Raw genomic sequence first — 20151 nt, forward strand, 5'->3', positions numbered from 1 at the left:
AGATATGTGCTCTTGAGTTACCCAAAACCCATCAAATCGGCGGAATGTGGCCCCCAAGTGGGTTTAAATTAGACACATCTGACTGTGGCCAAGAAGTGGAATGTGTTTACGACAGTGCTTCCCAAACGTGCACTTTTTGTATGTCTCTCTTATCTAACAATGATACCACTTATCCACTCGTTAGTAGAGACTGCAAGAACTAAACCGGGTGTGTCTGATTAGGGAGACATACAGGGGTCCTCAGGAACATGTTTGGGATGCACTGCTCTAGGAAATAAATTTCATGTTCTCATCATGTTTAAAATAGCTCTGTAGAAAAAGATGTTCAGATTGGACAATTGCAATAACAGTCAAATATACAATAACATTACCCTTTGTTGCAAAAAAATGCTACATAATTTCCACCAAAACACCACGGTTACAGTTAATAATTTATTATAAGTAAATAAATAAAGGTAAAGCCAGGAAACCAGAATGTTTGTTTTGTTTTATTTTATGACATGTTACATATCACAGGCCTACGCTAATGGATACTAAGTTACCACTTATCAGTAGTAAACTGTAGTAACTGGTATTTTTGAAAAATAGAGTTTCTTTGATTTTAAGGTAAAAAAACAAACAAACACAAAACAGGCAGATGATGTGGAGGTTTTATGCATAGGTAAAATATTTTATACTGTTCTTTTGGTGAAAGAAATAACATAAAATGATTACAGTTTTAAAATAAAATGGTTCTGCTTTGAACAGACAGACATGAACACATAGATTTAGTTTCCCTGTCAAACCAGAGGTTTACCAAATACAGACAAAAGACAACTGAGGTTTATGAACTTAGTCGGACAAGGATGGAACAGTAAAACACTACAGAATGAACATAATCGTGCGTTTTAGTAACTATGATGCCATTTTACTGCTTATAAACATCAAGTACAATGTGAATCTTATATCTGACTGTAAGAAATAAAACTCTTGGGCACAGTTCAATGCATAAAATTAGTTTTTTTTTAGTGAAATGTCACGCATACACTTACGGTCAGGTCAGCTACATTAGACTAGAGATTTAATAGTATTGACATGAGTTGACCAGTAAGGGGCAGCATGGTAACGATTAACCTTCTCTTAGAGGTGTGAAATGATAAACCCTCTTTGGGGAAAGTGAATTGACCCAAGTTTTAAAATCATTTAATCATTCTCAGTTTTACACCCAGATATCATCTCTTCATTGTCATTTCATTAATTATAATATGTGGTAAACAATACTATTGTTCCCTCTAAAAGTGATCAAACCCTGTCTTTCACCCTAAAAGAGCCGTGTGGTTAAGCTGTGTGGTCCCTTTCGTGATGCTTGCAATCATTTCTGCATACAAAAACTGCATGTGACATCCCACAGTGAAACAAAACACTAGTTTCCATTTACCCAAATGTCTCCCAGTCTGCATAGTTTCCTTCACGTCTTCTAGACATAAAATGGTGTTCCTCTCATTTCTTTTATCAGTCAACCCCAGTGAGATTGTCATGATCTAATGGTACCATCCACAAAGAAAAGTAAGAAGGTTCAAGTAATAATGAGGTGCAATGAAACTCAGATTTACAGACCAACTTAGCCTTTAAATGGGCATCATAATAATGTTGTAATGTTTAGATGTAAGACATAACTTATTCTGTAACAGATGCAATGACTACAAATTATTTAGTCATCCTTAAATGATGATTCACCCAAAAATCAAAATTATGTCATCGTTTACTCCCCCTTATGTTGTTCCAAACATATATGAATATTGTGAGAAAAGTTTGTAACCAAACAGTTTTGGTTACCCTTGACTACTAATGTATGGACAAAAAACAAAGATAACTTTCTCAAAATATCTAGTTTTATTTCTCTCTCTTTTTTCACAGAAGAAAGCATGTCACACAGGGTTGAAACAGCATGAGGCAGAGTAAATGATGGCAGAATTGTTGTGTTGGTTTATGCTTTTAAAAACGATTTGTCTAGAAAGTTTCACTCTTATCTTTTTTGACACAGAATAGCATGACTTCTTTTGAAATCAGAGTGTAAATGTTGTGGTTATTAATCATAGGCCACTCAGTCAAATGAGCAATCCTTTGAGTATAAAATGGCGTCAGTGCATCTCTGTCACCATCAGTTTGTGGTTTCCTTGTTTCGTGCTCAGGAAGTCCTTCTTTCTATCCCCCACATAAATGTTTATATTGTCGAGTGTGTTTTCCGGAACTTATTTAATATATATATATATATATATATATATATATATATATATATATATATATATATAGAAAGAGAGAGAGAGAGAGAGAGAGAGAGAGAGAGAGAGAGAGAGAGAGAGAGAGAGAAAGAGAGAGAGAGAGAGAGAGAGAGAGAAAGAGAGAGAAAGAGAGAGAGATGAATATATTAAATGTAATCATATTAAATAAGTTCCATAGAAACACACACACAAACAGTTTCCTCTAAGACAAAAAAAAGTGAAAATAAGAAATGAAATTTATGCTATAGGCTAATGGATGAGAAGACATGTTTCTTTGTATAAGCATCTTAACTTTCTATCAAAAGCATCACACCAACAGCGGTTATTCATGTGCAATCTTAGATCTGAGTGCAAGTGACATTCACAGATTGTCTTTTGTGGTGCAAAATGTTTCCAAGTTGAAGTAACAGTTTAAGTCAAGGAAAATGTTTTGTCAGGTGCTTTTGACTGTTCACATAGAGTGGGTTTATCACATTTAAGTGATTTATAAAGCAACTGTGTTTTTTAAAGGCTAAACATTAAATGTTCTGAAAGGGAATTTGTAAACAGCTCTTCTTCACCCTGGAGAGTGTTCCTTCAAACAGCAATAATGACTATCTGCGCAGTGAGTCCCATCACAGTCCTCGTGCATATAGCCAATGCCAAGATAGACTCTTTGAATTCGATTTCTACCCGACAGTAAAAGCGGCATTATGTCACAAAAGTGCCATTTGAGACAGGGCCATAAATTCCACATAGAACATGTTAAATACAGTCAGATGCATATACCTGTATAAAACGTACTAGGATCTATTTAATCAATAAAAATGTTAATAATAATTTTAAAGAAAATATGTGTATAGATAACCTCAAGTTTGCTAAAAGCATCTGCTAAATGACAGCTTGCTATCTACTGTCTTACCAAACATAAACATCATCATCAATACAATGGTGAAGTTATATAGATGGAAAATTAAAAATGTGAAAGCTAGAGGTATTAATCAAAACTATTTTACTATAAAAAAGCAAACGTGCAAAAATAATTTGTTTTAATAAGGTGTATCAAAAGAAAAGACCAATTCATGTGAATATCTAGCCATGTGCTAAACAGCACTCCCAATAGAGAAACAGTTGAGATGTTCAGTAAAGCCTTGGTGTTTGCTCATCTTGAAACACATATATGTTCTTTAAAACATGAATTCTTTCAGATGAACTCCACAGCTGATTTGATTCACCTCCAGCTATTTTCAAACACATGACCGCTAGCAATATGAAAAGTCTAAACTTACTCAGATTTACCAGGTATACTCAGTGACAGATCGCTCATAAAACAGCAGTCAGGCGAAAACATGTGTGTTATTCTTCACTTGTAATACGCAGGTCCGGCTCTCTGATAACGGGAAGTTTTCAAGAGGCCATTCTTTTCGTCTTCCTCCCATCATTTTTTCAACTTTCCTGTTTCTCACAGAGCTGTATTTCCTTCTATTAGAGCGCTCTGAGACAGGAACTGCCACCCCTGCCTCCCTCCCACATGCTTTTTCTGCCTCACTCTCTCTTTTAGACCCACACACATTCTCATGTATCACGAAGCGCTGTTTGACAGTGAGCCTGTCTCTGGACGATCTGTTTCAGCGTGGATGCTCTCTGGTCTCATCCTTTCCTCTCTTCAGTATTCTGTTGCTGTGGTGGGACGTCTAGCTACATTGATCTTCTGGGGTCAGGCCTCACCTCCAGATCAGGATGGAAGCAGTAGCTCTTTACAACTTTTGTGCCACGGAAAGTGACGAGCTTAGCTTTCAGAAGGGAGACGTACTCAAGGTAAGAGCATACAGTAGCATACAGACCGATTGTTTGCCAAATGCTAGAATTGGCTTATTGTTTTTTCTTCCACTAGATCACTAATATGGAAGATGATCCTAACTGGTACACTGCAGAGTTGGTGAACAGGAAGGGCTATGTACCTAAAAACTATATCAGCTTAAAGCCACACAAGTAAGTACAATGTCTGTAAACCTTGGAAAACATTGATTTGACTTCTGTTGGTATAGTTGGTTAACACTAGATCAGACGTTAGTTGATTTTAATCTCAATGGCCTCAATGAGATTAAACAGAGTCGTCTGCTTCTCTGATGGTTTTCGGAGTAAAAAAAACACCACATACATTTTTTTTAAATTTGGCTTATGCCAATATACTAAAGTTTATTATCACATTAATGTATGAGAAATTTCAGCATGAGCTCGAATATTTTTCAGCAAATTTTTCCAGGACCAAATTATTTGAGCTGTTTTTTTTATGATTATGTTATAGCTCTATGATGTCAGATATATGCCATATACACAGTAAACATACACACAGCATTAAAAAAAAAAAATCCTATTATTATTGATGTTGAAAGCAGTTTTTGCTAATTTATATTTTGTATTTATATTTTAATACCATGATACACAACCATTCAGAACTTTGGAGTAAGATTATTTATTTAGTGATTTATTTATTTAGATGTTAATCATTTTATTAAGCAAGGAGGCATTACATTGATCAAAAGTGTAATTAATGTTTAGAACGTCACAAAAGCTTTATATTTCAAATACATGTTCTCTTTTTGTGAACTTTCTATCCTTTAGTGAGTTAGATTTCCTCAAAAATATTAAGCACCAAAAACAACTGAACATCGGGAATAATTAATAACAGCACAGCATCAAAGCAGTATATTAGACTGATTTTGGAAGGATCATGTGACACTGAAGACTGGAATAATGACTGCTGAAAATTCAGCTTTAACATCGGAGGAATATTTTGAATTTCTAATATTCAAATAGAATTTTAAAAAATTATGACATATTATGACAATTTTAAATTGTCATAATATTTCAGTTGTTACTGTGTTTTGTAACCAATGAATGCAGCCTAAAAAGAGACTTCTTTGAAAATCATTCAAATATCTTAATTATTTAAAACGTTATTTAAGAATTTTATCAGAAACAGCTAATGAGCAAACTTTGCTAAAGACAAATTTCCTCTAGTTTGCCATTAGTTTCCAAAATACTGATGCATTGTATAAAACACACGCACAATGCTATTTAAGTAACGGCACCTTTCTAGCTGTTTATTTAATGTCTAATAGCGCTGCTGTGCCCCTCTATCTCGCCCACAGATGGTTTGTGGGCCGTATCTCCAGACACGTGGCCGAGAATCGACTGCACCAGCAGACGTGTGGAAGCTTCTTAGTAAGAGAGAGTGAGAGTGCACCTGGAGAATTCTCCATGTCGGTCAGGTAAGACACATCCCAGAATTCCTAGCCTAGTCTACCCACTGCATGGTTGTTGGGGTCACTGTCATTTGTCGTTTGCTGCATTGCCTCATAAAAGCATAACTAGAAATTGAATAATGAGGAAAAATTGTATAGGGTCCATCGAAATCCAGCTGACGTACTTTGCAAGGATGCCAATATCCCCTGCTGCTTAAGAAAATGTACGAAGAAGTTGTCTGAAAAATGAGGCCATCAGAAAGCTATTATGTCAGAGCAGAGATTTCATTTAAAATTCATCAAGTGCGCTGTTGCTGGGATCACATTATTATTCTGTCCGGCTCATTACCGTCCGATTCTTGATGGTTGGGTTGGGTTTGGATGGCAGAGCGCAAGCCTGTCTGGGAACGAGTTTGCTGGGATAATCAGCTGAGGGCTGGCCTCAGGTGTGGAAAAACAGGCTTGGGATATTGTGAGATTGAATGACTGCACAACACACTATGAAGAGTGGAATTGGCAGCTGGTCTTCAGGTCCAGGGCTAATGTGGGACACAGCTCTGCATGCATTCCTTGAGAAATTGCGGTCTGCGGACACAGATTAATAATAAGACTGACACAGGTGTGATTTCCATGTGATTGATGAAATCTAAATCTAGCATTTTAGTTGAATGTCCATAAAAGATGTTAAATGACAAATCAAGGTCATGGTGCAAAATGATTTTAAAACTGTAAATCTTTGATGACTTTGGGCATTAATTTCCAATGCCATCCAGGTTTGAACTGGGTTAACAGGAAGAGAACATAGGAAACCTCAAGTGCTCTGATTATTTTATTTTCTCAAGTACTTATGTTCCTGTTTTTCTCTGAGACAATATATGCCACCATTTTATGATGATGTCCTGGTCTTTTCAGATATGACAAATGTCTGGCCATGTCAGCTTCCTCTTTTTAGGTTTCATCATATTCATTAAAAACCTTTTTAGTATCTCTTAAGTGTATTTCTTGTGCAAGACATGTTTAAAAAAAAATATATATATATATAAAAGTTTTTAATAACAGAACTGTTGAGTATTTCATTGCTTGGTTTTGATGTCTGGTTGGCAACTCAAGCTTGGAGCCTGGATTGATTTTTAATCTAAATATTTTTTTACATTTGTAACTCACTAAAATTCTGCCAAAAATGTACAATAAGTAAAAAAAAATTATATAAACAAATCATTCTGTAATATCTTTCATGACATAACTGATAAAGTATACACAAAGTCTGGGTTATGTACACTGAGGTCAATACCCCTTTTTAAAATAAATTATTATACTCGATCAGGATGCATTAAATTGCTCTAAAGTGACAGTTAATACACTTATAATGCTACAAAAATGCTAAAAAAAAACAAAAGCTTAATAATTTCTTAAGTATAATGTTACACTGATGACTAGAGTAATATATACTAAAAATTAAGCTTTGCCATCACAGGAATAAATTACATTTAAATAAATATTAAAATAGGAAAGTCATTTAAAAATGTAATAATATTTCACAATATTAAGCTTTTACTGTATTTTTTATCAAATAAATCTGGATAGTATAAGATAATTTTTTAATCATTAAATGTAACAGTAATGGCTGAAGAAAATTCTGCTTTGCATAAAAGAAATATATTATTTTTTAAAGGAGGCTGTGGTAAAATAGAAAACCATTATTTTAAATTGTAATAATATTTCACAATATTTTCTGTATTTTTCATCAAATAAATCCAGGCTTGATGAGCATAAGAGACTTTCAAAAACATTAAAAATAGTAATGTTTCCAAACTTTTGACCAGTATTGTAAAAGTAAAAATATATATTAAAAAAAAAGTTCTATAAATGAAAAGGTTAGGAATCATGTTTGTTTATTGGGGGCCTTCAAGATGAATTTGGTCTAGAGCCTCCAAACATCTAGAACTTTATATCAAAGCAGATTTTTTTTTGCCTGCCAGTCATCTTCAGTGATGAAGCAAGCAGGTAATCCTGCATTGGGGAGCTCAAGATTCCACTGGGCTGTTCACTCGATAAAATGATTAAACTATCGTTCATAGTGATTCAAAAGTAAAAAAGCAGTACAGCAGTACAGCACTTTGTTACAGCAGTAATGCAATGTTCCACAGCCATTTGCTATTACCTTAACACATGCAAGATGTATCTGCCTTGCTACAAACCACAACAGCTTTGAAGGTCTAAGCAATGAATGTAGGTCATTGTCAGTGACACTGACAGCAGAGAGAAAAAATGTCAGGTTTTTCAGCGAACCACCAAATCATGCACATCTATATGGTACCACTTTAGAATAAGGTTCCATTAGTTAATGTTAGTTAATGTATTAATTAACATGAACAAACAATGAATAATACATTTATTACTGTATTTATTCATCTTCGTTAATGTTAGTTAATGAAAATACAGTTATTCATTGTTAGTTCATGGTAATTCACAGTGCATTAACTAATGTTAACAAGCACAACTTTTGATTTAAATAATGCATTAGTAAATGTTGAAATTAACATGAACTAAGACTTATAAATGCTGTAGAAGGATTGTTCTTGCTTAGTTCATGTTAACAAAAGTAGTTAACTAACATTAACTAATGGAACCTTATTCTAAAGTGTTACCTATTTAATTATAGCTTCTGTTCTCACCGATGACCTAAACCCCATCACCAGCATATAATGCACAGAAACCATTAAGCCGTCAAAGTGGATTGACTGTGCTAGACTTATTTCTGTTACAACAACCTCATTTATGACTCAATTCAAGACTGTGTTTGTGTTTAGTTTAATAAATAGCACTGCATGATGAAGCGTCTAGCATCTGACTTTAAAGGGATACTCCACCCCAAAATTTAAATTTCGTCATTAAACACTTACCACCATGTTGTTCCAAACCCGTAAAAGCTTTGTTTATCTTCGGAGCAAAATGTAAGATATTTTGGATGAAAACCGGGAGGCTTGTGACACTCCCATAGACTCTCAAGTAAGTCAGACTGTCAAGGTCCAGAAAAGAATGAAAGACATCATCAGAATGGTCCATCTGCCATCAGTGGTTAAACAAAAATAGCGACTTTATTCAACTATTCCTTTGTCAACAGTCTTTCCAGTCTTTCCGCATCCTTGTGGCGCAGCTGATACCGAAGATCATACAGTGATATGGAGAGACACAGAGGAGACTGTTGACAAAAGAATGGTTGAATAAAATTTTTGTTTTTGTTTTCTTCATGTTCAGAAAGTATTCTCATCGCTTCATAACATTACAGTTGAACCATTGATGGCAGATGGACTATTCTGATGAAGTCTTTCATACTTTTCTGGACCTTGACAGTGTTATTTACTTGGCAGCCTATGGTACGGTCTCAACCATACAATTTTCATCCAAAATATCTTACATTGTTCTCCGAAGGAGGAATCTTTTGAGGAAGCACAGTATTTCACATTTACGGTCACAAGCTGTAAGGTTTACTGAAATTTGGAAGACATGCTGACTAATTGTTGTGAAATGTTTGACCTGCATTAAGTATAGTTGCTTACGGATCCTCAAATGTAAAAAGAGGATGTACTGAACCTGCCGTGATTGTTCAAAACCCAGCAAATTCTTTCTTTGAAATGTTTCCATCAAAAAGTGTGTGTGCATGCACTTTTTTTTTTTTTTAAGAATTACCTATTTTTTTTTATATTTCCATTGTAATGAATTGTATACATTTTTTAATTAATTTTGTTTCACAACAGAACTGCAGTCAATAAATGGAATGTTGCAGAACCTTAGTTAATGCTTATTTTGTAAGTACTCTGATATTCTGTAGTGCTGTGTGCTTATTCTGCATTTCCGTCTCCTCTGACCAGCTATGGGGATCATGTACAGCATTTCAAGGTGTTAAAAGACAGAGATGGCTATTACTATGTTTGGGAGGAGATCTTTCCTTCCTTAAACCAGCTGGTGGACTTCTACAAGACCAACAGCATAGCAAGGGAAAGGACTGTTTATCTGAAGGAAACAGAACATACATTAAAGGTAAGACAACACATACATATACAGCCGTTTCTTTTTGACAACAACAACCACAGGCTTTCAAGCATACTTTCCATGTAAATTAAACAATTACTTGATTGCCATTTATCCAAATTACATGCAGTTCACATCAGGAGAAACAAACTTATCAGTTATGAAACAACAACAACTATCTCAGGTGTAATAGTAATTGTGAGGCCCAAAATGTATGATATCCAAATGGACCTAAATGTAGAAAATGTAAAGGCAGCAAAACAATAATGACCTTTGTCTGTTATTGTTTCCCTTCAGAGGCCCCATGAAGCACAAGCCCTGTTTGACTTCAGTCCAGAGCACGACTCCCAGCTGCACTTCCTGCGGGGTGATGTCATAGAACTGCTGGACTGCTCTGATTCTCAGCGCTGGAAAGGTTGTTGTCGCGGCCGTGTGGGCTTTTTCCCACCCGAGTACGTCAAGCCCACCTATCGCTGACTCTGAAGGACAATAACAGCACTGTTTGTAAATATCAGTAGTCGACTGTTAGCATCATTTAATGGTGCTAATAGGACACAAATGATCAAGATAAGTTTGAAAATGACTTCGGAACAGGCAATCAGGCAGAAATGAACTTATCTAGCCACAGTTACTAAAACATAATCATGCTGTTGACACTAAAATGACAACTGTCAGCTTATTAGGCCAAATGCCCTAAACTATCAAGCACCATTATACAAAAAAAAAAAAAAAAACCACCTGCATTCTTTGGACCTTTGGTCCATAAAAATGCAAATGGAGATTTTGAATTTTATATATATCTTCACTGCACTTTGCTTACAAATTTTCATCCTTTTTTTATTATTTGCTATATTTATTATACTTTTGATCTGTGTATATATTGTTCATAACTGTTTTTGTCTTGTTTTCTTTGGATTATATAAATGTTGCATTATGATGACTGAAAATAGATGAATATTAACACAATAGTCTTCAGTTAGAGCCTAATATGGCTATTTGGTCAAGCCAGGACATGACTAAACTTGATATGAAATTATGAGGCTCATCCCATCTTCCATTATTTGACATTCTGATGTGCTGTAAAGTACTGTAAAAGGAATTAGTTTTTATTTTTTTTTTATTTGTATTTTTTTCAAATTAGATTTTAGAATATTGCTTTAAAGGTGTAGTTCACTTCCAGAATAAAAATGTCCTGATAATTTACTCACCCCCATCTCATCCAAGATGTTTATGCCTTTCTGTTTTCAGTCGCAAAGAAATTAAGGTTTTAGAGGAAAACATTACAGGATTTTTCTCCAAATAGTGAAGGTTTTAGAGCAGCGAGCTCTGAAATGTTGAAACATCGCCTTTTTGGGTCATTTTTCACCATTACAAAAAGAAACCATTCAAAAATTAAATATTATGCATTAACTTATACATAATTTAAACGCTAAGCAAGACATATCTGCTCATTTTACCTTTAAACTGCCTCTTGAAACGTCCCCAAAACTACTGGCGATTAGACAATCTTCTTCTTCTTCTTTCAATTTTTTGGCGGTTGGCAACTAACTTTAATAGTGCATTACCGCCACCTGCTGGACTGGGGTGTGCTACTGGATTCTAACCTTTCTAAAAAAAAATTAAAAATTAAAAATTAAAATAAAAAATAAAAAAAACACCTAAATTCTTTTAATTAGTCCTGTATTCCTTAGGAAACTAAATACATATTTAAAACATATTTCACCTGAGCTTCTTTGTAGGATTTCTTCTAAGTTAAATCTTAACTGTTTTCTTTTTAATTGTGATCTTAATCTTTGTCTTTCTTCCTGATATTTAGGACAATGAATTATAACATGCTCTACAGACTCTAGACATTCACATAATTCACAATTGCCATTTTCATGTTTCTTTATTATTACCAGAGTTTTATTTAATCTTGTGTGTCCATATCTCATTCTTGACAACACATCCTCCTCCTCCTTGCTTCTGTTGATATTTCTGCCCTTTCCCACTTTATTTTGGATATTATAGAACTGTCTTCCAGTCTGCCCATTGTCCCATAATGTTTGCCATTTGCTCTTAACAATGTTTTTAACTATACTCTTAATTTCTGCTTTGCTGTAATTAACCTCAATATCTACATTGGAATTTCCAGCTGCTTTCTTAGCACATTTGTCTGCCAACTCATTTCCTGCGACTCCTATATGGGCTGGTACCCATATAAGAGTTATCTCAGTTCCTGCTTGTATCAGATTATTTGCAATTTGTATTATTTCTATTACAATATCCTGTCTTGATTTTGACTGACATGTTTTAATGCTGTTCAAAGCTGAGCTTGAATCTGAAGCAATTACTGCCTTCCCGGGCCTATTAACTTCCACCCACAGCAGAGCTAGCCACACAGCGACCAACTCCGCTGTATAAACTGCCAAATCATCACTGATTCTTTTACCAACTTCTACTTTTAATTTTGGGATGACATATGCTACCCCCATTCTTTTATCACTCTGTTTAGATGCATCAGTATATATACTTACATCCTCTCTATACCTTTCCATTAAATATCTCTGCACCCCATACCTGTCCATACCATTTCCTTGCTGCGATTAGACACTCAGATTGAATCACACCATAAAGTCTGTTGAGTTTCTCTTACCATTGGTTGATAGAGTCACGTGATTGAGAGGTGTGCATGTTTACCTGCTCTTCTCTTTCATCTGTGCGTGAACACACACAGACACACACACACACTGGTAGGCTATACTCTTGACAGGATGAACTGATGAACAGTAGCAAGTCAACCGGACACTGTACGCGTGTGCCTTTTATGTAGCTATAATATCTTGTAGGTTAAAATAGTTGAACTAAAATTGTCAGTTATACCCAAATCCATTTTGAATGCTGTTAAAAATACCGCCGAGCTCAAGTAATGGCACTGTCACAGGTTCAGTGCCTTGATAACAATCACATCAATTTGCGCACAAACGAGTCCAAGCCGGGGTTCTTCTACAGCGAGCAGCAGAGACTCGCGCTGGAAACACTCATAGAAGACGGACAGGACGCTTATGAGGACTACATCCAAACAAACAACATCCGCTGCTTTCTATCAGACCTTGAACTTCAGAGCATTCTCAGCACTGTGGAGGTGTATTGCCCGGGTTCCCCTGATTTTAACGCTGAGCTGCTCGGCGACAGTGATGGGGAAGAGGTTTCGCTTCAGTACTGGCCTGACCGCTCGGACCGCTCGATCCCGCTGCTGGACATCGGGTGGCCGGACCGAGCGTCCTACCGCGGACTGACTCGCGTTCAAGTGTACACTCAGCCTCCTTATGAGGGTCAGTCACATATTAAAGAGGTCGTTAGAAAAATGATCTCTCAAGCTCAAAAGGTAGGGGATGAATCTTATAGCTATATTATTATTATTAATAATTTGTGATTGTTGTTGTGACTCACCTCTGGTGAATAAAGACAGAACAAAGTCCTGCATAGAGAACTACGTGTTCTCAAACTCATAAAACAGCCTACACACTGTAAGAAAAAAAGTACAACTGTTGTCAATGGGGCAGTACCCTTTCAAAAGTTACCTTACCCAAGAGGACACAGGCTACCTTACCAATATGTAATTCTAATATGTACCTTACATATTAGTAATTTTTGAAAAGGTAAAAGGTAAAATGTGTGTGTGTGTGTGTGTGTGTGTGTGTGTGTGTGTGTGTATGTGTGTGTGTGTACATTATTTTTCAGATCTTGACAATTTTAAATTAAATACTGTGGACTTTACAAATTATCAGATATTCCTTCCATTAAAGCTGAAAATCCTCTTTTGAAAATGTTTTAATCATGCTGGAGGAAATGATCTTCAGGTTTTACACAAAACTCATACAGCTTGAATACTTATGAATAAAAGGAAAATACACTTTCAAATTCTGTGTATTATTTGATGCACACAAATTATTATGCTGATAATATAATTTGTAAAAAACGACAACAACAACAACATTTGAATCCCCCACATATTTTTTTTTTGAATAGTCCTCAGTGTACCATGCACTTCAGATCTGCTGTTCTAATTACTTTGAATTATTGTTTTGTAACTATTATTTATCTGTCTGCACATTTTTATTAACATGCATGATTATTATCAGTATGTTTTTGACAGATATCGCACAATCTTTTTTGCCACCAAGTTCGTGTGTTTTTAATAACACCTGTCCCTTTGCAGGTTATTGCAATTGTCATGGACTTGTTCACAGATATTGACATTTTCAAAGATCTCCTGGATGCAAGCTACAAGCGGAAGGTTTCTGTGTACATTATGTTGGAGGCCACCGGAGTGAATCACTTCCTGAGAATGTGTGAGAAAGCAGGCATGCACACTGGACACCTAAAGGCATGTCACAGTTAAGAGTTGCAATTTAGGATGATTTATTAATGATTTATTAGCAGAATATAAATGTCAGATTATTAAAAGCCTACAGTTTAATGTGCACTTTTGGAACATGCAAATCATAAAGTCTAATTTTCCTATTGATAGATAGTTTTGCAACACTGTTTTGAAATGACATGGAGTCTTAAACTCTGTCAGTCATAAAAAGGGGTTTAAAAAAATAAATTAAATGTATGGCTTTTTTTATTTTACAAATCTATAAAATATTAGAAGTGTATTTACTACAATACATTTCGATGTTCTGTTATATACTGTACATTTTCTATCACTTGACCTGAATAGAGATATTGGCTTCTGTCTGTGTTTCACCTAAAGGCACCACAGAAACTTGGTGGATGGTAAACAGCTCTGCCCCCCCCCCCAAAAAAAAATCTTAATACTGACGTTTGAATAATAATTAAGATTGGATGACCACAACAGGCTTAGTGCAGTGTAGTTCCAGATGACCATCAATGCACAAATGTGTGCAAGCATTACATATGTGACAAATAATGTGCTTACTTTCTAATGTGATCATAAACTAATAGACTTTTGTTGATGAACTCAAGTCACCCGCTTTGCTTGGCCAGGCTCACTGGCATAAACATAGTGTGTCAGAATTGATGTCTTAAAAATAAAAGGCATTTGCAGACTCTAATAGGTCATCTTTGGTTATTGATCCAGTCAATTAACTCTCTTGGTACACATAAAACACTGATGATGGATGAATTTAATTGGTTTCTCATTCCTTCAGGCGGGGAAGTATCATCCCTTTTTTTTTTTTTTAACCACCCAGTAGTTAACGATACCAAACTTTGCTTTTCCATCAGAACATGAGAGTGCGCAGCATCAGAGGGACAGGATTTTTTAGTCGATCCTCAAAGAGAGTGTGTGGAAGCCAAAGCCAGAAGTTCATGTTTATTGATGGAGACAAAGCAGTCTCAGGGTCATATAGGTAAGTCTAGTCAACCCAGTTTAACAAGATTAGACCTAACCTATTTAATGATTCTAGTACATTTTAAATGCATCAATAAATACATTAATAAACATAATTATGACGATTAAAAATTTGGTGTTTACTTTCAGTTTCACGTGGTCTGCCTCAAGACTGGACAGAAATCTCATCACGGTCCTCACTGGCCAAGCAGTCGACACGTTTGACTCATTGTTTCAGGACATGTATGTGATGTCTAATGGAGTGTGTCTGAGCAAGATTAATCTAAGCAGTGAGCCTGAACCTGATTTCCTCCCTCAAGTAGTACCCACTCTACTTCCCTCAGCCACAACAGCACTCAAGCTTATTAACCCGAAATACACTCTTGTCTCCAACTGCGCTTTCACTTCCAACGGACCTGCATCTGACCAGACAAGTGCCAAGAACAGCACTTCCAGGAATCAGCCAGAAGTCATCAAACGAATTAAAGACACACCAGTGGTGCCACCGGTTCACCCGGGACTGCTCAACCTGGAAAAGGCAAACATGATCAATTATGTGCCAACCTGGCCTGATCCTGACCCACCGAGTGATGTCATTGGTTTTATAAACATAAGAGACTCCAACAAGCCACTGCAAGCTCACCTAATGCGTTCAGAACTCTTCGAAGTGTCTCAAGCCATCCGATTCAAGGATCCTCTTCATGAGCCAAAGGAGTCTTTGAGGGATTGTCCTGGACCTATATCCCAAACTACCTATGATCCTGAAACTCCAGCTCAGAAACAAACATCAGGTGAAGCGCAGGAGTATTTTGATCAAAATCAACATCAAAGAAGCAGCCAGAGAGAGAAGCTTATCTCACCTTTGGAGAAGCCAAAAACAGTGCATGTGCTTGCCTGTAGTAAAGTAAATAAAGAGCAACTATGTGTGATGGAAAAAGAGCTGGCCTCTATATCTTTACAGAGAAAAAACATAAATAGGGAAAAAGAAAACTTTCCCAATACAATTTTATCTTTTGCTCAAGATGATACAGGTAGAAAGCAAGCTCTGGATACTCCAAAACCTCTAAAATGTCCTGCCCAGACCTCAGAGGATCTTGAATTGAAATCATCATCATCAGCGTTGTCCATCAAAAATCATTATGAATCATTTGCAATCTCAGAAACCCCTTCTGTTATGCAAAGCCAAGATGAACAAGTCATAAATGATGTTGCCACTCATGACTACAGAGATACAAAACCAGACACAAACCAAAATGGCTTGAATGGTACGCAGGGATCTAACTGTGACTCCAGCATCTCTTCGTTGTCTGATGAATTCTACCAGTGTTTTAGCCCTGTGGCTGACTTTAGGTCTGTAGGAGATGTCTTTTTGCCTGAAAATACACCAGAATCTTTGCATAATTCAGTCGAAAACAGTCAACAAGAGCAGGGAGTTCCTTGTTCAAATTCATCCCCAGCTCAAGAGAATGCAGATTTGGATAGTAAAAATACCTTGTTTATTCAGAAACTTTTAAAAACATCTTGCAGTATTATTTTCAATTTCTTATTTGCAGACTTCAAAACAACAGCTGCAACTTCAAAAAACACCTCTGCTCAAAAAAGAGACAAAGGTACCATAATAAATGATAGTGAACTACCAGTCAAAGATAGCGAACCCTGTTATTTCTCACATACTCCTAACGGTTGCTTCAACTTCTCTTCAACTTCGGAGGAATACTTTGAGTGCAGTGATACAGTGGGTTTGACGTCAGAAATTGATGGTATAGATCATGAAGTGAAACCAAGCTCAATGGAGACATTAAGTTCGGATGAACGACTACAAGTACTGAAGCCTGTACTGGAAAATGAGAAACTATCAGAACTAAACGGTCAGAACACAAAAGAAAACAATGACCCCAAAATGCATTTTGGACAGGATCACCTCAAATTTCAACACATATTAGAGATGACAGCTGACAGTCACCAGGCAGTTTTAAAGTCTGAAGATAATGCCCAAACTCAACAGGATGAGAACGTTCACAGACAACTACAAGAGTCTGAAGTTACATCAGAGACAGTAGTAGAGAGCATACTGATTAGTAACTTATTGCAAGAGCATGAGATAAGTGCATCTCTGAAGGTTTTAAAGATACAGTCCAAGGATGCTTCTGTAGAATTAGTTGAGAAAGTTGAAAAAGCACCAGTGCAAGACTTACAACTTAAGATAAGTCTGGATTTAGCATCTGAGCAACCTGAAAAAGAACCACGACAGGACATGCAACTTGATGAAAGTCTGGATTTATTATGTGAGGAAAAGTCGTTAGCGGATTTAGAGTCTCAAATAAGTCAAGATGTAAAGTGTGAGGTACAATCTGTAAAGTTAGTTGAGAAAACTGCAAAACCACCACTGCATGACTTACAACCTGAGATAAGTCTAGATTCAGTATGTAAGGGACAGTCTATCCAGTTAGCTGAGACTACAACAAAGAGACTTCAACCACCAATACAGGACTCACAGTCTGGGGAAAGTCCAGATTTAATGGTCAGAGCTTCAGAAGTAAATGCTATCCCACAGTCAGCAATAGACAGTGAATTTAGGAGCTCAGTACTGCAAGATAAAACTGATGTAACTCCTGTAATTCCTGAGAAGACCAAGGCAACAGAGGAACTGCAAAACCCATTAACTGATTTAGATTCTGGAACAGATCATCCACTCAGCCGGAAATCTGAAGAGCATGTGAATGAGCATTTAAAGCTTCAGAGCGATGAGATCAGTCCAGCAGCGCTAAAGAGAAAATCCAAGGAGCACAATCCTCAAGAGAAACTGCCTAAACAGTCTGAAACCATTGAGCTGCTGATATTAGAGGATTCTGACTTCCAAAAGACAGAGTTGAACAATTCTGATCCCATAAGACCTAGAGCTGCACTGAGCAAAGTAACAAAGATGAGCAAAACTAAGCCTTTAGAACCAAAGACTATAAACAATAAAAAATCTAAAGAGAATAAACTGGGTCATGATGTTTGCGGTAGGCATAGAAAGGAAACATGTCACCCTACAGCTCTGACTGATGAGAAACAAGAAGAGGAACATATTTGTACAAATCAGATAAGCATGAACCCGCCAGAGGCAAAACCCAAGCTGGAGTGTTTGGTTAGGAAGGTAAGAATTTCTTACTGTACCATTAAGAATGCAAAAGTAGTTTGAAAACAATTTGGAGAACTGGATTAAGAAAAATATCATTAATTAATGTTCTGTTCTTCATCCTAGCAACCACATCAAGCATCATCCAGAATTCCCATTCAAGTTAGAGGAGGGTTAACTAAGTTACCCATCAGCAAAGTAGGCACTAGCAATCGCTCGTTTGGGCTTCGAGCCCCTAAAGCTGACATGCACAGACACCCACTTGGAAAACCACTGGGGCAGAATAAGCCTAGCATTACATCACCTACATCTCCTGAAAAATCGTCCCCAGGAAGAGTTGCTCCAGTTAGGTCAAAACAAATTCTCCAGAAACCCCCTTGCACAACGCCTGCACCAAAAGGTCCCACCTTTCCCTTAAAACTGCCACAGGTCCAGCCAAACTGTTCCAGGAAACATTCTGCGTCTCAAACAAAGTATAGTTGCTCTTCTTCTGGGATTTCCTGTCTGGAACAAGTAAAGAAGCATGCGATTAAAGGGTCTCCGCCAAACAAAAAGAACAAAGCATGAATTTGATGAAGTATAAGCAAATACAAAATGCCAAAAGGCCACTGGGTTATTTTAGTATTTAATATTTTTATTGGACTCTTATTGAACTATGTGGGTTGATCTCACATAAAACGATGCTTGCGATAAAGAACGATGTCTTTGCGATAAAGCTTTATGATTGCCCTTAAAGCTATTAATATGTAAATAATAATTTTCCATTCAGCTTGATGTAAATGATCAGTTATGAGACTCATTAAATCATCACAGTTCACCATTTGCATAACACATTATTTCCTGATTCTTTTATGGGTTGGCTAAACGGCATACTAAAGAAAACACTGGACATGGGTGCTGTTCACTCATTTAGATGAAGGTCAGACACTCAAAGACTTTATAGTTGAAGACTAGACTTACGTAAATTACGTTGATTGAATTATTAAAATAGACATCCCAAGGACATATTTCACTTGATTACAGCTGGCCTTTATTCTCCTTTTTTATTATATAAAGATGTTTAACCATTGTTGCTACTTATCGGAACAACTTCAGAGAGAATTTACCCTAATCACACACCAAACCCTCACTCAGTCTGGCTACTTTTTAAATTATTTTTAAGTGGCTTGGGACATTGAGAGATCTTGTGGTGCCTTCAGTTCATCATCTTTGTCAGGATGTGATTTCAGAACGAACCACATATCATTTACAGGTCAAGTGAAACGCAGTTGTGTCCAGTACCGATTGACTGTCTGCAAAGATGGCAGAATTCCAATCACACAGGCTACCTATTTCTAATGGTGATCTGGGGCCAGCTGCATGAACTTAGCCTCTGTGTTAAGAACTAGTGTGGGGTAATGAGTTTTATTTTTCGGGTTCATATTAGGCCGATTTAAGTTTGATGTACCCAACTTATAAAGTAAAATGACCAGTCTTAAGGGGGGGGGGGGGGGGGGTGAAATGCTCGTTTTCACTCAGTATCCTGTGAATCTTGAGTACCTATAGAGTAGTACTGCATCCTTCATAACTCCAAAAAGTCTTTAGTTTTATTATATTCATAAGAGAAAGATAGTCTGTACCGATTTTTCCCGGAAAAACACGACCGGCTGGAGGCGTGACGTGTGGGCGGAGCTAAAGAATCACGAGTGCCAGTAGGCTTTTGCGTTGAGAGCGCTAGAAACTGTGACATTACCGTGAGGGAAAAACCAGTTGTCAGTGGGGGAGTGAATAATTGGCACACTCTTCCACCCTCAATACCTCAACTGAGGTGAGACCCTTCAACAAGGCACCGAACCCCCAACTGCTCCCCGGGGGGCACACCAATATGGCTGCCCAACGCTCCAGGCGTGTGTTCATAGTGTGTGTGTGTTCACTACTGTGTGTGTGCACTTGGATGTTAAATTCAGAGCACAAATTCCAAGTATGGGTCCTCATACTTGGTCACACGTCACTTCACTCATTCAAAGGGCATAGATATAGGGAGTGCTGGATGATTTACATGGAAGTTAGATTAATGATCAAAATGTCCTTCCAGTAATGTCTGTGTAAGTTTTATGCTTACAGAGAAGGCAAATAATGGTCATATCAGCAGCAAGCAAGCAAATTCAGATAGTTAATGTGTCAATGGGC

General features: G+C 36.8%; 3 protein-coding genes and 1 long non-coding RNA gene across 5 annotated transcripts; 3 read left to right on the plus strand and 1 right to left on the minus strand.

The window, feature by feature from the left end:
- Positions 1–3737: 3737 nt before the first annotated feature.
- Positions 3738–10247, plus strand: LOC113050397 (GRB2-related adapter protein-like). The gene is made up of 5 exons (XM_026213333.1): positions 3738–4058; positions 4135–4232; positions 5396–5515; positions 9361–9529; positions 9818–10247. Exons 1-5 carry the CDS (start codon positions 3981–3983, stop codon positions 9995–9997), a joined length of 645 nt encoding a protein of 214 aa, XP_026069118.1. The 5' UTR covers positions 3738–3980; the 3' UTR covers positions 9998–10247.
- LOC113050458 (uncharacterized) lies at positions 9857–11040 on the minus strand. Of its 2 annotated transcripts, none has more exons than XR_003276765.1 (3): positions 10978–11024; positions 10729–10866; positions 9857–9999 (listed from the first exon to the last, which is right to left on the minus strand). It is a non-coding gene; the product is annotated as an uncharacterized LOC113050458 (long non-coding RNA). The 2 variants fall into 2 exon arrangements; XR_003276766.1 differs by having other exon boundaries at positions 9859–9999; positions 10729–10846; positions 10978–11040.
- A 1195-nt stretch (positions 11041–12235) lies between these two features.
- Positions 12236–16219, plus strand: LOC113054373 (protein FAM83G-like). The gene is made up of 5 exons (XM_026219897.1): positions 12236–12887; positions 13722–13889; positions 14756–14880; positions 15012–16126; positions 16212–16219. The coding sequence occupies exons 1-5, from the start codon at positions 12429–12431 to the stop codon at positions 16217–16219; spliced, it is 1875 nt and encodes a 624-aa protein (XP_026075682.1). The 5' UTR covers positions 12236–12428.
- Positions 16136–18734, plus strand: LOC113050193 (uncharacterized). The gene is made up of 2 exons (XM_026212950.1): positions 16136–18000; positions 18109–18734. Exons 1-2 carry the CDS (start codon positions 16651–16653, stop codon positions 18547–18549), a joined length of 1791 nt encoding a protein of 596 aa, XP_026068735.1. The 5' UTR covers positions 16136–16650; the 3' UTR covers positions 18550–18734.
- Positions 18735–20151: the final 1417 nt, after the last annotated feature.

This window comes from Carassius auratus, chromosome 3, assembly GCF_003368295.1.
Source record: "Carassius auratus strain Wakin chromosome 3, ASM336829v1, whole genome shotgun sequence".
In the NCBI taxonomy this organism is placed as follows: Eukaryota; Metazoa; Chordata; class Actinopteri; order Cypriniformes; family Cyprinidae; genus Carassius; species Carassius auratus.